Consider the following 13,785-nt stretch of genomic DNA (forward strand, 5'->3'; position numbering starts at 1 on the left):
AAAGTTTCCCAGGTTCCAAGAAGTCTTAGGAGCCATGAGTCCTAGGAGCCCTCCTGGAAAATCATCAGAGCTGCTTTAGAGCTGATAAGCCCTCTTTCCCTGGCTTCAGGTTATACAGCAGATTTTTGGATATCTGGGCAGATGACATGGAAGATAACTGGGAGGTTTTGAAATTTGCATAATTTCTGTCATATTTATGCGCAAATGGGTGGATGTCTTTGACTAGATTTCATTTTAAAACACTGGCATTTTCCAGCAGAAAGATACTCCTTAGAAAAATCTACAGTATGTTAAGGATTTCCTTTTTCTAATCAGTCAATACAATCCAGTTAATAGGACTAAAAGTAAAATGGAATCATGGAGGGATTATTGACATTCTGTTTTAAAAATGCTCACAGAATGTCCACATCCTGACTAGTAAATTGCTGACACAGACTCTAAGCTTTTCCCGGGAAAATATGAGATGCTGGTGCTGACCTGTGTTATTGCAAAGCTGCAGCCCCTATGCAGGTCACTTGATGGTGGTTCTGTCTCTAGTACTTTTTCTCCCCTCCTAGAGGTGGAGCAGCTTCCTGAGATGCTGCCACTAGCACACTCAGAAATGTCAGTTCTAGGTGATGTGGTGATATGGTGTCCAAATAAAATTTTTGAAAATGAGCTGATTTATGTGGATTTTGAAACATCTGAAGCACAGTCGTTCACTCAAAATTTGATCTTACTGTCATTGGTTATAGTAATAATGGGTTCTCATATTGCGTTTCATCTCTGGACTTTGGAGCACCACACAGAGCAAAGGAAATACCATCATTTTTATTTCACCAAGTGAGAGGGAAACTGAGGCAAGAGTGGGGATCTGACTTAATTCATCATCACACATAAGATTAGTAGAATCCAAGACTGAGCCTCCAGTCAGGCTCCATCCATTCTCTAGCACATTAATAGGAACTGCCTGAGTGTTCAGATCATCCCTCTCCTGTGAATAATGAGTAATGTTATTAAAAAGAAGATTCTCACATATCTTAGATGTAAAAATTGTTCACAAATATTTATTCATATTTTAAAACAGCATTGTCAATGTGTGGGCACTCTGTGTTCATTCTTCATTAATATCGTAGCACAGGAGCTTGTTGGCAGGCATGTTGCTGTAGCAGACAGTTTGATGTTTGATTTTGAGGAATTTCTATGTAAAGTGACTATTTGATGTGCAGTGAGTAGTTTGACTTTTCATGTACATTTGTCCAGTCAAGGAACAGCCTCGTCCCTTTGCCCTTCACTCCACTGGACTGTCTTCACTCAAAGGAAATTGTTTGAAATAACATGTATACATAGTGCAGTATTCACAATTAAATTGTGTTCCAGAAAGTGACTGTAGATATTACTTAGTGAAGAATATTAAATAGTTAATGTTACAGGTATTAATATTCTTGGTACATTTTGAGGAGACATATAGGGAAAAACAGTCTCCTGAAGCCTAATAAGGAAATAATTTTCTGTAAATGTGTCTTTTTGTCATGTAAGTAATTTGATGTTGCTGCATGTGTGAGATTTGTTAAGTCAGCCTGAGGAGTGGAACCAGTCCACACTAAATCCATCAGTAGGCTGTGTACAGCTTTTCTTCACTGCGTTTTACTTTGCCCGGTGAGGCAAAGCTATAGTCTGTGGGTATGACAGGGCACTGTGATTGAGTTCCTTTCTTTTATGCTATGTAGTGAAGGGTCTCCATGGGGGCAGAGACAGGTTGATAGTGAGGAGGTGAGGGGTGGACATCACCTTGGTCTTTCCCCAGCTGTGCAACCTGTCATGAGACCTGCACATCAGCTCTCTATGCTTCAGAAGTGTGCAGCCTCTTCTCTGCACCTCCCCAGTCTCACAGCCAAGCTTTGTCTACATTATTACTTTTTCCCATTGGTAGCAGTATATCCCAATGGAGAAGAAGTTAGAGAACCACAATGAATTAGACAATTTCCCCTCTTAGCAAAAGTGCTATAAACGCATTGTTTTCTCTGGCTTGTGTAGGACTGCTTTTGTCAAGCCATAGCACATTGTTGCTTATCCCAGTGCCTTTAGCTGTTGGTTTCATTATCATAAGCTTATTCAGATGCTTCTAGCTTTCTCTGTCTATAATAAGTAATTAGTGTAATTTAATATGTGATTGTTATTGCTTTTTCCAGCACAGAATAATAATAAAAATCCAATATAAAGTTAATCACACTCTGACTTCTCTTACACTTCTGTACATCTCCAGATAAGTCCTCAACAGTGATCTGGGGTTTGATAAATGACACTTCTAAAAATTTCTGTACATACTTATTGATAACAAGTTTATGGCCAAAATGGTTTCATCAGAGGTTCAGTATATACAGATACTTTGGGATATCATAGAGTAAAATATGTCTTTTTCAGAACCATGAGATAAAGCCCATTATGACAGCTCTACTGAATTACGCAGTGGAAACAATCTAAGGACAAGTGCTTGATGTTTAGCTTAGTTAATTCCAATTAAAGCCTTCATAGTAATTTGAAAATCTAATGTAGAAAAGTCCTGTTGCTATTTGCTCTATTTTTCCTGAGTATTTTTAATAAGTGACATCATTCAGTGTTAAAGAGATTGAATACTTATTTTAAAAATGAATTTTTGGTGGGTTTATTGTTAAAATCACAAAGCCTTAACAAACTATACAAGGTAATGAAGAGAAAATTGTACAGAAGCCTTTATCTGTTTATTTAAGCATCCCAAGTACATCACAGACTACTCATTCTTTTTTCTCATATTTATCATGATGTCACTAGATGCTTCTCATATTCATTTTAGCTTGCTGATCTCTGTACCTTTTATCTCTCACGTGTATTTTTCTCCCAGCTCATGGACATATATTGATGTCATGTTTGTTTACATGAGTGTGAAGATTATTGTTTTACTTCTCAAAGAGGTAGTGCACATGTGCTATGAGTAAACTGTGTGATAATCTATGTAAATTATGTGCACAGAAGCTATACTTTGCCCTTTGGGGAAATGCAAATTAGAACATTTTGTAGTTTGTTTGTTTTTAAATATATACACTTTTCACTTCAAAGCTCAGGACAGACTCCCTGTTTATTTTCCCATTGCTCATCATTTGTTTTTTTTTCTTGTAAATATCTCAGTCTTTAATGATTAGTTTGCTACTTTGGCAGGAAAAAAATGCTTGATGAGTAAAGTCCTCAACATAATATTTGGTGTATTTTATAGCTCTGCTGTAAGGGAATTATCTGCTTGTAAAAGGGTGTATAACACACTCACAACTCAAAGCCATTACAGTGATCTGACAGTCTTCATTCATTTTCTCCTAGTGATATCTTGTTTTCTTCTTTTACATTGATGCTTGTAATATTTTTTATTCCTACATTACTAAAACATGGAGTTAACTGATTTTCCTTATATGAAGCAAGAAAAGCATATTCATAAAATTTGTTATTTATTGCACTTGCAGTTCTCTGCTGATGTAAATTTTTGTATTAATAAAATTATTTTTATAGTCTTTAAGTAACCTTTTGGAGAAATTTTTTAATGTAAGTTGTCTGATTCTGTTTTAAGTGAAGGAGAAAACCTGTAGAGGTTGTCTCTTTAAATCAGATCTGCAGTGTTGATGGACCCTCTAGCAGGCACGGTAAGAACCATTCTCACCTCTGCAGCAGGGAGCTTGACCATATAGACTCTCACATTCAATCAAAACGTTTTCCCTTTTAATATGCACTGTACCGATCCTATTCCCATGGTTACAGCTCGTGCTGCTTTGGTTGCTTCCAGTCTGTTGGAAAAGGAAGGCAGCATACATTTCTTGTACAGGAGTTTAAAACATCATGAAAGCAACCCTGTTGTGATTTGCATTTTAAATGTTTCTTTTTTTTTCTCATTGTACAGAATGCTGTAGCAGTAGCTTCAGTTCATTTGCCACAGTCTGTCTTCTCTCAGTCTTCAGCCTGGCAATCTGTTGATAACTCCACTTGCAAGCTACAGTTTATTGTCTTTCGGAATGGAAAACTCTTTCCTAGCACAGGAAACTCATCAAATCTTGCAGATGATGGGAAACGTAGGACGGTTGCCACACCAGCTGTTTTTGCTAAAATAGGTGAGGAGTTATGCATTATTTCCTTTAATCTAAAAGCTACGGTATACTTGATTGTGTAGAAAATAGAGGAGAGAGACTGAAAATAGTCTCTTTCTTTAGCACAAATGTTTGCAATTGTTCCTATCTGCATTATTTTATTCAAATTATCCTGCAAATAAAGAAATGCACTTGCTTTATGACTAGAATACAAATTTTGGACTACTGTTTGTCGACAGTGTTGTTACAGATGCTTGTTTCTTAAAGCATGGTGCTATAGGAAAGAACCTTGTTTTACTCTTTACAATGAAAACTGCAATGTTAACATCTTAGACACTGATAAAAATAAAGCTTTTGGAGTGGGAGTAGTGCCCTGTTGCATGTATCAATACTCAACAGTATACTTTCTGATACAGTGGACGTAAAACGGGTGTTGTTAAAGGCTTTTGTCTAAACGTGATATATTGTATGTGCTAGTGAGTCATTATTTTGATTAATTATTCACCTATGCAATTTTGCTGATTTTATTTGATACTGAATAGTGGTCTCATTTCTATTAACATTTTTAAAATGTTTAAACGTGACTTTCAAAGTGCAGAATTGTCTCAGCTATTAATCATACAATGAAACTGAGTGGTTTCTGCAGTTACATGGGCAATAGTGTAACACTGGTCGTAACTGAAGAATCTGAAACAAAAAAAAAAACCTGCTTTGTGAAGGATTATTAGATCTTTTGAACACATTATGGGACTGAAATGTTCAAATTTATTTATACTATTGCAAACTTTTTTGAATGTGAGCACTACCTTTCATTTTGACCAGTAAGGGTATATGTCTATTTCTTTTTTCCCCCATAGTTTAGCGTATCTGATCTTTTTACACAGCATTCCTCAATAAAGGGTTTTCCACTCCATTGCTCTGATTCAGTTTGTTGTTTTTGCAGATGGGTGCAGTTTTGGAAACCTCACCAGCCCTCTTACTATAGGGTTGAGGCACTTTGCACGAGGTATAGACCCCATTGCAGCCTTCTGGGATTTTGACCTTCTAGATGGACATGGAGGCTGGTGGGGAGAAGGGTGCCACATAATTAGTTCTGCAGGCAATATTACCACCATTCAGAGTACACACTTCAGTAACTTTGCAGTGCTAATGGTAAGTATATGACTTAGCAAATATATTTCTCTCTCTCTTTTGCCATACATGTATGTTCTTTTTACATGCATCTGTATCATTCTTATTTCTCAATAACTGACCTTCTGTTTTCTGTAATGTTTAGTATAAGACAGTCTTAAAGAAAGTAAGTTATTTAACTGCTGGTAAGTGAATAAACCTGGTGGTCAGTTTTAATATCCAGACACAGGCCTAATCAGGAATGACATTAAATTCAGTCTTACAAATGAAAGTTCCATCAAGGAACTATTAGTATGTAATGGTTATAAATTATAGGACATGGTTTAAAAATGTATATTTCAGTGTGCTTTTACATCAGCACATCTCAGAGGCTGGTCTGCTTTTGTTCCTGCCCTGCACTGTGTTGATCATACTAATTAGTTGCAGGCATACCGCAATGTTGAATCATTTAATACATGGAGAGGAATAACATCTTCTCTTTTAAGTATGGACAGTGCTGTCCTTGTTGATTCTGTAGGAGTTTTAGTTTGTATACCGATGCTGATAGCCTCCTTACAAAATTGCTGTTCGAGAAGAAAAATATTTCTGTGCAGTGCTAACACATCAGCCTGCTTTGGTCTGTTCTCAGTCACACTTGCTGTTCCCATTGCAGTTATTTAACTATCCTGCTTAACAGAAAGTTATCTTCATGAAATCAAAAAAATTATGCATGCAATAATGACCTGTTACTGTTCAGGGAATAAAGGAAAGCAAACAAAAAATTAGATGTTTCTAATATATATAAGTGAGAAAATGTTTACACCGTTAAAAATATTTATTATAAACTGGTTGTAAAAAGACTAGCCAGATGTGTACTATTAATACCAGATTGATCCTCAATGCTAGTGCATGATTGTACTGTAGATGCTGCTTGTGTACATTACAGAAATGTTTATAGTTGAGTAAATAATGTATTGTGTGTATGTGTAAGGGACAGCAAACATAGGCGACAGGAATTGAGAGGACGTGTGCAGAGAATACCAATCTGCTGCTGTCAGATGGAGCCCAGATGGCAGCCAATCATAGCACAAGGCTGTGGCATCCACGAGTTAAATGCAGATATTATCGTCCACTTTGTAAGAACTGATTTCCCTCAGAGTTACTTGAACATTTTTTCATCCATTCCAGGATTGTTCAGAATTTAAGAGCTGTTCCTAAGATTTGAACACATGAAATATACCTAATTTTCTACAGCTTCTATGAGTTCTTCCCTTTCCCCAGCCACTTGTTTCCCCAAATGTGAAACACAGTTTTGCTTTGAGGATGTTTTTCTAAATTCATTAAGGAAAGCACCTGTTGACTTTGCAGGTGCCACACCCAAAATGGCTTCCTCCTCCTTCAAATGCTTGGGTTCAGCCTGTTCTTGTTAAACTTTGAGTAGTTACTAAATGTTAACGAATTGTTTGCAAACAACCAATTTCATGGTTTCATTTGGTTTGCAAAAACTGACACAAGGGCTACAATTAATTTTTGGTTTGTAAAGACAAATGCGCATTTGTTTTTGATAAGAGATAACAGATTGTTTTTTCTACAACTGTAAAGGCAATTGAGGCACATTTTACTGCAGCTTTTGAGTCTGGCATGTAATTCTGGTTTAGGTTTTGTGTTTGATTTGTTATAGTAATTCAACTTTGCTTTTTTTCCTGTCTGCATCTTCCATTTTTATCTGTTCAAGACAAGAAAAGAGAATCTTAGACTCACCTTTGCTTTGCAATTGATATGGTAGTAAACAATGTGATATGTTCCTTAGCTTGTTTCGCAGTCACTTTTAAGAAAAAAGATGCCTAAATCATTTTAATACATATATACACACACAAATATGTCTTCCAACAGCTGTCTTTCTAAACAGCTATTGGAAAACTTTTGTAGCTTCATTGTCTGCAACCATTTTCATTCAAGTGTTATTTCTTAAATGGCGTTTTGTGGCATAAAGTCAGGGATTATTTGATAGATATGCTTTTCTGGGATGTTCAACTCTCATGCCAGAAATGAAAAATATTTCACTGTTCTGCTTAGCTATTAATTTATAATATGAACAATATAAAGTGCCTATGTGTATCTTCTTAATTCACACCTGAGTGCCTAATATATTTTAAAATACTAACAAACTGACAACAAATACAAAATAGGTAGCATATGGTATGTAGCCAATTAAATTAGCTACTGTATCATGATACATGTTATTAACCTATAATTCTCTAATCTATTAAACCATAAAAATTCATAATTGATTATTATGTTTTGGGTAACAGCAGAAAACTGAAGTAGCAGCTGTAAACTGAAGAGCAGCAATAAAGCAACAGTGATGAAGGTTTACATTACCATCAGAATAATGTATATCCTGCTGTGGAACAAGATGAAATAGAAGTCTTAGTTAATCCAAATGTCCATTTTATAGCTAAAACAGCACATATTCTGATTTGTCATCTTTTTAGATAATAAGACAAAGTTCCCTGAACTGCTTTTATAAAAGTTGTTTCTGCCTATATACCATAAAAGCATTAAAATAAAGGTTTTGTAGAGACCATTTTTAGAAAAGCAGCAATCAAGGATTTATCAACTATGATTGATAATTAATAAGCATGAGCATACTTCAAGTGAGAGGATTCATGTAGAGCCATTTGATTTCTCTCTGTGACATTGTTCAAGTAATGTCAATGAGAGAGAGAGAGTACAGTTTTGAGGTTGGGTTGGAAGGGAGGTACAAGCTCCTTCCTTCACAAGCTTTCATGCTTTCACTCTGCTCTCGGTTGGGCCAGTGAAAGGAATTAAAATAATAGTGTCATACATAATAGAGTGGTTAAATAGTATGTCCTAGGGGTGAGAGTAAAATACTATGAATTAAACTCCTGAGTTATATTCCTGCCTTTCCCTTCATATAGTCTGTTTAGACCAGTCTCCTATTTTGTCTTTTCTTCTGTTATCTCTAGGAGGAAGAGACAGTCATACTCTAGTTTCTTTTGAAGATGGCCAAAGCCCTCTAGGGTCTTGAACTATGAACCTCTGCAATATAATTTTCTGTTTTAGAGTAAAATTATGAACTTACGTATTCTGAAGTTTTGACATACCTAATTATAAGTATTTGTTCTATAAACACTATGTATTTGTGCTCTTTTGTGAACCAAGCTGTAAATCAATATTTTAATTTTTCAGGACAATATTTATGTATGTTATGACCCATCTAGTGCCCTGTAGCCATAGTATATCTGAGTAAAAACTCTTCAGGATATAAAAATATCCAACAACAATATTGAATTTCAAAATTTGCTAAATATGTTTTGGCATATGTTGTCCTTTGTCTTCCTTTCATTTTTCTTACAACAGAATGTCAATTCAGTAGTGATGGATATTACTGTAATTGTATACAGCATTTCCTTTTCCCCCTCAGACTGATTTGTCAATAGTAATTTCCTCAAATCTGCCAACGAAACACTAGTAAAATTCTTAAATCTAAGCATGCTACTTCTCAATTAACATAAAATGTATCAAGAAATATTGCTAGCATTTTTAACTGTAATCCTGAAGATAGGTTAAATGAACATAAAATCATGAACAACTCCCTTCCTGTTTTGTCACAATGTGTCTCATTATTCCACACGACATAGGTGAGGGTTTTGTTGTATTTTTTTTTCTTTTCTTTGAGTGTAAGGAATCATTATTTGGAAAAGTAGCATACATTCAGTGGATGGCTGTTGGAGATAATAAGGGCTGAGGAGACTGCGCTGACAAAAACAGAGCAAATTTGAAAGTATTCTGGAAGCTAACCTTGGAAAACTGTGTGAACGAGAAATTGAGAGGCAAAATACTAGGAATGGATCATGCTAAGAGTTACAGGATTTTTCTTCTGTTGTTTTACAATCATTCCCTGAATCTTGTAAGTCTTTCCAAATTGGTAGGATCACAGTACCGCAAAAGCTGTTTCCAATATTTTTGGTGTGACTGGAGACAATTGTAGAATTTCTTAGGCCTATTTGTGAAGTTCTCGACTTCCATGTTTCAGATCTTCTCCAAATTAAACAGGCTGTCTAAGCCTTTTGAGAAATTAATTCATGAGTCGGGGAAGTATTACAGAGATGTCATTTAGAAGGTTGACATAATTACAGTATTTGACATTTTCCCCATAGAGAACACAGGGTTTTCTCATAACAGGCTGTGGAGATGTGGTTCAGTACTTTGAAAAATCAGACTACTTATCAAGAGAGCTTTCAGAATGAGCTTGTCAATTTTTTGTTGTTTAAACACCTACTTTTACACCTATAGAATAGACCTTAGCAGAGTTTAAGCAACAAAGACTATGAAAGTGATCCAGAAAGTTTACCTGCTATCTGCAAAATTAACATTTGTTGTAATGGGAACTGCAAAATTCCCTGGAATTAGATTTCTTTGCATGTGTGTATATGCTTCCCAATGTGAAGACATATATTTCTCAAATCTGCTGTCATTCAGAGGCCTGGCAAGGAGACACATACTCTTCACCTAAGTCTTCAGCTGGTATGTACTGCTTGCCCAACAGACAATGCTTAGCCCATATGGACAGTATTGAGTCCATCTTCCCAGAAATGATTGGGATTTTCAGCATATTCCTGAATGTGACAATTTTTTGCATAAAGCCTTGGCATTAGAGTACTAATAAAATCAAGATCTGTCTTTTATTCCTTTCTCCTTGGATTTCATCTACTTTTTATTAAATTACACTTAACTTTTTTTTTTTTTTTTTTTTTTGGCATAAACTGGCTTGGTACTGGGAACAAAAATCCAAGCTTTTCTCCTTCAAAATGCACTAACTTAATTATAAATCAAGCCTCTGTCACAAGCTCTTTCTTTTTATTTGCTGTTGCTTTCTACTGGGTTAATGCATCTTGCATTCTCGTGGTGCAGCTTCAGCCAGAGGATAAGGGGATCCAGACTATAAAGGAGCTCAGTAGAATGGGCCAACTCTTGGGAGATAGATGTAAGTCAAAGACCTAGAATCTAGGTCTTGAGCCATCGTATTGTCTTGGTGGCTTCTACTGGGCTCATTCCAATTCATCAATGTCTTTCTTGTACTGAAGTGCCCCAAACTGGACACACTAGTCAAGTCTTGGTCTCACAAGTAGTGAATAGAAGGGAATAATCACTTCCCTCAGCCTGCTGCCTGCACTCTTGTTAATATGGCCCAATATGTGGCTCACCTTATGTGGCACAAGGGCTCACCACTGCCTTGCTTTCAATTTATTGTCCACCAGGGCCCTCTGATCCTTTTCTGCAAAGTTTTTTTCCAGTATGTTGCTCCCTAGCCTATACTGCTGTCAGGGTTCCTCTGTCCCAGAGATGGGAAACTTTTTATTTCTCTTCATTGAACTTCATGAGTTTCCTTATAAACCCATTTCTCCAGCCTGTTGAGATCCTGCCAAAGAGCAGTCCTTCCCTCCAGCGCATCAACTGCTCTACTCAATGTTCATTGCAGTGTTTTCGGCTCTCCATAGAGACCCAACTCTAGGGATAATGTCCATATTCTGGTGCTCCTAAACATCGTAGTATTTGGCACCTATTTTTTGGTTTTGTTCTGTTTAATTGGGAGGAATCTAAATACAAATAGGAATCTAAATCTTACCATAAAGTGATTGTTCAAATGCACTTGTATTTCTAAGTCTCTGGTGCTTGGATATCACTTCCTCAGGAAATGCAATTTCAGCTGTCTGGCTTTAAACACAGAAAACAGTTAGAATATACTTTCTAATGTTATACTATTACAAGCAATATATTAAAAATAAACGTTTAATTTAACAGTGTAAGTAGATGGATTACAAAAATTTACAACACAAACTAGACTGTTCTTAGCAGCTGTAATTTTGTTAAAGTACCAGATATTTAGTGTTAGTTCACTATATCTTCCCCTCAGCTTTCCTAGCATCTACTATGAGATGTCTCAAGGCTGGCTTTGGTATGTAATTTGTCTATACCTCTTTATACTTTCATATTCAGTTTTAACTGCCCAGTAGAGATGTGTCTGTTTCAGTCGATTTTTGGAATGAAGTCTCAAGTAAAAGTGAAACAGTCCCATTTCCAATCTGATATTTTTATAATTCTGATTGTTGGATGAAATAGCTGATAAAAAATCTTTTCTGTCACTAATTTCCATCACTAATTTGTATTGTGCCATATATATGGCATTTATAGCTGAAAGAAGCTGGTTTCACACCTTCTTATAAGGGTGAATGGATGACAAATTCTCATTAGACAACATTTTACTGGCCTTGTAGTTGTAGATAGCAGTTTGTAATGGTCAAAGTCTTGTGTGTATTCATTTTCCTGAAGATAATTCCTGCCATTTTTCAATACCATCGTCATTTGAATCTCCTCTTGGAAATAAAATCAAGACCACCTTTTTAAAATGTAACGTACAATTATGATGCTTTGCGTAGAGCATTAAAAAAATAACTTTGTTTTCTTCATGCTATCTTCCTTAAAGGATTACTTAGGGGAGGTTGACAGATCAATAAGGTTTAATTATCATCAGAAAGCAGACAAGATAAGTTTATGGTATATCTATAATGAAATCAGATTTCAACATACAAAACTCTTTAAAAGGATATTCTACATTGGCAGTAATGCATTATGATACTCAAAAGTTTTACCCCTTATTTACTGTACAAGATTAGAAAAGAGATAATAATAAGAAATTAATATTATAAAATTGAATTAGCTTTAAGATGCTGATTGTTCTTGATTCTTCTGCAGGCAAAATGGTTCTATTCCTATAGGACATACAGCCTTTGCTTTTATACTGATGTTCAAACATAGTTATTGGTTGATCCTTGCATTTACACTATTAAAAGCAAGCTAGTTCTTTAGTACACTGAATGATGCTACCTCAAGTAAAATCAGTTTAATTTGTTGCTACATAAATGTGTAGCTTCACTGGTTTTCTTTTTTCACAACTTTGTTAACTTTTCAGAGTTGTTTTTTTTGGTTTTGTTTTTCTTTTTTTTTTTTTCAGAAATATCCAAGATATTTATTTCTTTAAATAACTGCACTGTTACTACTATGTTAGTTACAGTAACAGTTTTCTTAATGCACAGAAATGAAACAAGTGTGTACATAAATTATGACAAAGTATACTATTGGTACCAAAATATGATTGTATCAGTAAGAGCTAGAAGTAAATATTTTATCATTTTCAGCAGAGTATTTCTGTTTAAATTGTATGGTATTTACATTACTAGTCTAGTAATATGAGCTAAGATTGTACTGTGCATTTCTGGTAAGTAATAGTCTACCTCAAGAAATTCACTTTGTAAAAGAATTAACGGGGAGATGATGCAAATAAAAACATGGGAGAAAATAAGATCAAAGAAACGGTGTTTGAGTGGAGATTCAGTGGCTCTTCTGAACCAGTAGACTGTTAAATAATTATTTGAAATTGTGAATTCAGTATATCCTGAATGTATATTCATGCATACTAAAATAAATAAATAAATAAATAAATAAAATCAAAATAAGGCTTCAGGAGCATGAGTCTGTCACGTTAAAAAGCTACCACATCAAAAGACAGAGCTCTTTTCCTCTTTTATTCCACTTGTGGTTGAGGGAAGAGTAGCAAGAGATGTTAGGAGACACCATAAGAGTACCTCTATGACAAGTGACTCCACCTCTGACTTTTGGTATTCGAGAACTGAGCAGGGCTGGGAGAGGACTTCTGTGTGGGACAATTAGTGACTGAGCAGATTTAACTGAGGTACCCACATGAGCTGAGGAAGTACTTGAAGAGAAATGGGGTCTGATGACATATATTTGCCATCTTGTTCATAAGTTATTTGTTCATTTTTATGGACTTTTTTATATATGTTGTAAGCTGTTCTGTTTTAGAACTGACATTAATATGCAATTGGAGAAACTGATACAATCAAATTTAGGAACTTTAAAGCTAGTATGAAGAAAAGTAATGACCACTAGGGCATCTGTTACTTCTAAGAATCTTTCTGGAAGGTAAATGGAACAGTACCTTTCCCCCTGATTTAATAATTGCATATACTCATGAACATTAGCTGCCTGTACATGAGCAAGTTCATATACATAAATAATGGTGTTGGAAATCAGCTCTCTTCATGCAAATGCAATTTTTAAAACATATTAGTATTACAGTCCCAGTCTCCAAAGGGGAGATTTCAACTTAGGAAAATAATGTATTGAATCTTCATCCAGGGGAACCTAAAACTGACAAATAAGAAAAAAGACTTTTAAATGTATGCCAGTATTTTCAGTGTTACAGTTTTCTGGATTGTCATATTTAGTACTTTTTCAGATTTTAGCTTTTTCTGTGCTGGGATGTATATTCATTTGTGTGTTCACAGTTAGTGCCACCACACATGGAAACTGGCATGAAGACACTTTGTTTGCACTTACGTGATAGTTTATGTGTCCAATTTATAGTACTTGTTTACAGATATGTAGTGTCACAAACAGAAGTAGCTTAATATAATACAGTGAACCTCTAATCTTTGGTTTAATTCAGATAGTCTGAAGACATACCATTTTCTGTAATGGGCTC

At 35.4% G+C, this 13,785-nt stretch overlaps 1 protein-coding gene across 3 annotated transcripts in view; it reads left to right on the forward strand.

Annotated features, from left to right (window-relative positions):
* LOC104364921 (adhesion G protein-coupled receptor A3) overlaps nucleotides 1-13,785 on the forward strand; it is a 277,796-nt gene that overhangs the window by 221,013 nt on the left and 42,998 nt on the right. For all 3 annotated transcript variants that reach the window (XM_042791300.1, XM_042791301.1, XM_032994882.2), the window contains exons 13-14: nucleotides 3,902-4,109; nucleotides 5,029-5,237. In XM_042791300.1, coding sequence (XP_042647234.1) covers nucleotides 3,902-4,109; nucleotides 5,029-5,237 — 417 coding nt within the window. The remainder of the gene's footprint in view (nucleotides 1-3,901; nucleotides 4,110-5,028; nucleotides 5,238-13,785) is intronic.

Source organism: Tyto alba, unplaced genomic scaffold (genome assembly GCF_018691265.1).
Source record: "Tyto alba isolate M040663 unplaced genomic scaffold, T.alba_DEE_v4.0 Super-Scaffold_1, whole genome shotgun sequence".
Taxonomy (NCBI): domain Eukaryota; kingdom Metazoa; phylum Chordata; class Aves; order Strigiformes; family Tytonidae; genus Tyto; species Tyto alba.